Genomic DNA, 3,284 nt, shown 5'->3' on the forward strand with positions numbered 1-3,284 from the left:
GTATCAACAGGTGCGTCAATTAAAGATAGTGGGGAGTTTAAGATCTACGACGCGACGGCAACGAAAACGTCACAAATTTTGCATATTATATCAGCAAAAACAATAGCTTTGCACGCTCTTCACGTGCATTTTTAGTTTTTGTACATTTCTTTCACGTTTTCGGCAAATCTGCGACGTGAAATGACCAATTCTCAAGTTTGAAGGCCATGTTACACGAGGCAATTTTTCTTGCAACTCGCATCGCAACAAACGTTGCGTTGCAAGTTGCGAGAAAAAATTCACGTGTAACACCCCATTTTGTAACTGCAATTGTTGCGTTACGAGTAGCGAGAAAAGTAGAACGACCCTCTACTTTTCGCAACGTTGCGAGACAAGTTGCTTGCGTGTGACATCCCCTCTGCAACTCGCAACGCAATTTTGTCAGAATGGGCCAATCAGAGCTCATCTTTCGGCGACTTAGCGCGTACGCCATCTTGTTTGTTATTGTACGTGTTGCAAGTTGCGAAAGAAGTTGCCAACGTGTAACATACCCTCTGCAACTTGAAAGGTTTTTTATTCGTCATCGTTGCGTTGCGAGTTGCAAGAAAAATTGCCTCGTGTAACATGGCCTTTACGGAGAACGTGAACAAAAGGTAGCGAATTCTGTCAAGAGATTCAATACCCCACCTCCTAATTCAAGTTAGAAGTTAGACAAGCCGACATAATGACGAAAATGATTAATAAACCTGAACTTGCAATTTTAAATGACGTTTTCGTTACCGTCGATCTTAAACTTCCTAGTATCATTGGCGGAAGCGATGGTATTTTTGCTCGAATTCATTCAAACACGACTAATAATCCAAGATGGCGATCAACAAACAGCAACGCAGAGACGGGCCCCATAAAAGATATTTCCAGGGTTAGGAAAGGCACTGGGTATTAAAAAATGCAACGACAGACAACTGCTCACAACATGTTACGGATACATTGACGTTAGAGATTTTTTTATTGAACAAATTATCACAGAGCTCTGTATCCGTCCATTGTTGATTGACAAGTCACCCGCATGTACCGAAGGCACCATCACCCCCATAGTGCGTTTTCTTGTCTATTGTGATTGATTCACTCACCCCTCCCTACTTCGGCTTACTCCATTGGTTCTCTGACGCGATCCTTGTAACCGTTAATTTATTCGTCAGGAATTTGAGCTAGTGTACTTCTCACTGAACAGTGCGCGGATCTTCTTTCGAGCCGACAAAACCGCCGATGAAGAAAAAGAGGAAAAGGAAAGCAAAGAAAACGCGGAAGGTAAGAAGCACATGAGATGTTTTGCATAATAATAGAGTCGAATTCCCAAAAGGCATTTTAATGCATTATTCTGTACACCATTATGGCCGCCGTGACGTCAGAGTCAAACCACCAATTGTTTCACAACAACAGCTCTTTATGTGAAAACAATACGGCAACCGTACGGCAACCGTAACACGTCACAATTTAAAGATGGCGGCGCTCGGGAAATCTGAAAGTGAAAATAAGTGATTGTGAAATAATTTTTTTTCGAAGAAGATTGGCGAACAAAGTTGGATTGCAACCATTATTTTGTTGGCTTTAGAATCATTCATTTGAGAGGTTCCCTTTAATTTACAATCGTCATGGTCATCATGACTGAAGTAAGAAAATTACAAAGTGAAAAAATATTTTTGAAGTGCAGACTTTAAAGTTGTTTGGTTGACTTTTCGTCAACGTTCAACCACCGATAGGCCATTTCCGAGGTCATGTCTGCCTCCTCTTCAAAGCGAGTCTGAGTGCGAAGTTTTTGTGATGGTAATTAGGTCTACTTTACATATGAATGAAAACTAAATCAAAAACGTAAAACAAACAGCGGCTACAAACATAATGATAAAGCGCATTTTGATTAAGTTGAAATGGCCAAAGAGCAAGAATATTTAGAATGAAAACCAATTTTCATTTTTAAAAAAAACTTCGCACTTAGACTCGCTTTGAAGAGGAAGCAGACATGAACTCGGAAGTCGCCAATTGTCATGGTAGTATACAAAGGGCTGTGTTTATATTTTAGGAGGGCCTTCGAATGAGGAATCCGGTAACCCTCCGCCACCAGTCGAAGCAACAACAAATTGACCTTGGAGCTTGAGGCGAATGATTGCAACAGTGGAGCGAGACTGCATTCTCAATAGCGGCGCTCTCTGATATTCTTGTGACATTAAGATTTACTAACTTCTGGAACAAACGAACCCTTTTGTGTCGCCTCCAATCAACTTCTGGTTGGCAGATTAATGATAATACGTGACGTGACAATGAACAGCGCTCTGACCAAAAATACTTCGCGCTTTTCGTTAGATGGTGACTGCTACGAAATGTTCTTGTGGGTTCTCAAGACTCACAGATAACAATGGTGTAGTGTTCCAGAGTTGGTGGACGACTAAAAGGAGGCATCTCTTGTTCTTGTTCACCAACATGGCGCTGATACCATGCTGTCAACCTTTAGGATTGACAAGTGGTGATGTAGACGGAGAAGACGTGTTTACCTTTACTGTACTATACTTCAATCGAGTCATAATATTTTAACAATACGAAACATTATACGTGTTCTAAGCGAAAGAAAAAGACGAGTTTTCCTTTGTCATGATTTCATTCAGTCAAATTGTGAGTTTCAAATAAATGAAATAAATGAGTTCTTGCACTAAGCCAAAACAACATCTATTATATACATTTTCTCGAGTAGAAAAAAACGCATCTTAAGTATAAATACTATTAAAAGCCTAACGTCTTTGAAATGAGCCGTTTCTCAAAGTTTTCAACAAGAAGCTGATTTAACGATCTAACAGGGACCGCGCAGGGACTGGGGCTGGGCGAGGGTGGGGCTTTAGCCCCTCCTACTTTCTTGGATGGTATTTACTTTTGTTACCCAGATCTGTCACTCACCAAAATAACTGGAAATCTTTAAGATGTTAATAAACGCCAGGGAATTTACCTGGTTAGATGACATTTTAGTCAAGGTCAAGGAGTTTCAATGTGAAGCCAAAAAAAGTATGATTAGTGAAATTATGACCATATGTAAATTTATCTTGTAAATCCAGCAACCACTGTGGCAGGCAAGATATCCTTTTCTTCTCCTCTGACACAAACAAAGCTGAACACCCACAATACTGAACACCCACAAACAGAGAACAGACGAACTGTCTTGTAGCTGTTACCAATGAGTTTCCAGCTTTTAATGACAATCGGAAAGGCAACTTTGGTACCTTCAGAGAATCCGACTTAAAAATGTCCAGGTGACACTCAAA

General features: G+C 40.4%; 1 protein-coding gene across 1 annotated transcript in view; it reads left to right on the top strand.

Annotated features, from left to right (window-relative positions):
* Positions 1 to 3,284, top strand: part of LOC137999719 (WASH complex subunit 4-like) — a 43,650-nt gene extending 40,366 nt beyond the window's left edge. The window contains exons 33-35 of the mRNA XM_068845582.1: positions 1 to 10; positions 1,179 to 1,287; positions 2,057 to 3,284. The exon at positions 1 to 10 is cut by the window's left edge and continues 89 nt beyond it. Coding sequence (XP_068701683.1) covers positions 1 to 10; positions 1,179 to 1,287; positions 2,057 to 2,118 — 181 coding nt within the window. The 3' untranslated portion in view covers positions 2,119 to 3,284. The remainder of the gene's footprint in view (positions 11 to 1,178; positions 1,288 to 2,056) is intronic.

The sequence above is a fragment of the Montipora foliosa genome, chromosome 4 (assembly GCF_036669935.1).
Source record: "Montipora foliosa isolate CH-2021 chromosome 4, ASM3666993v2, whole genome shotgun sequence".
NCBI lineage: Eukaryota > Metazoa > Cnidaria > Anthozoa > Scleractinia > Acroporidae > Montipora > Montipora foliosa.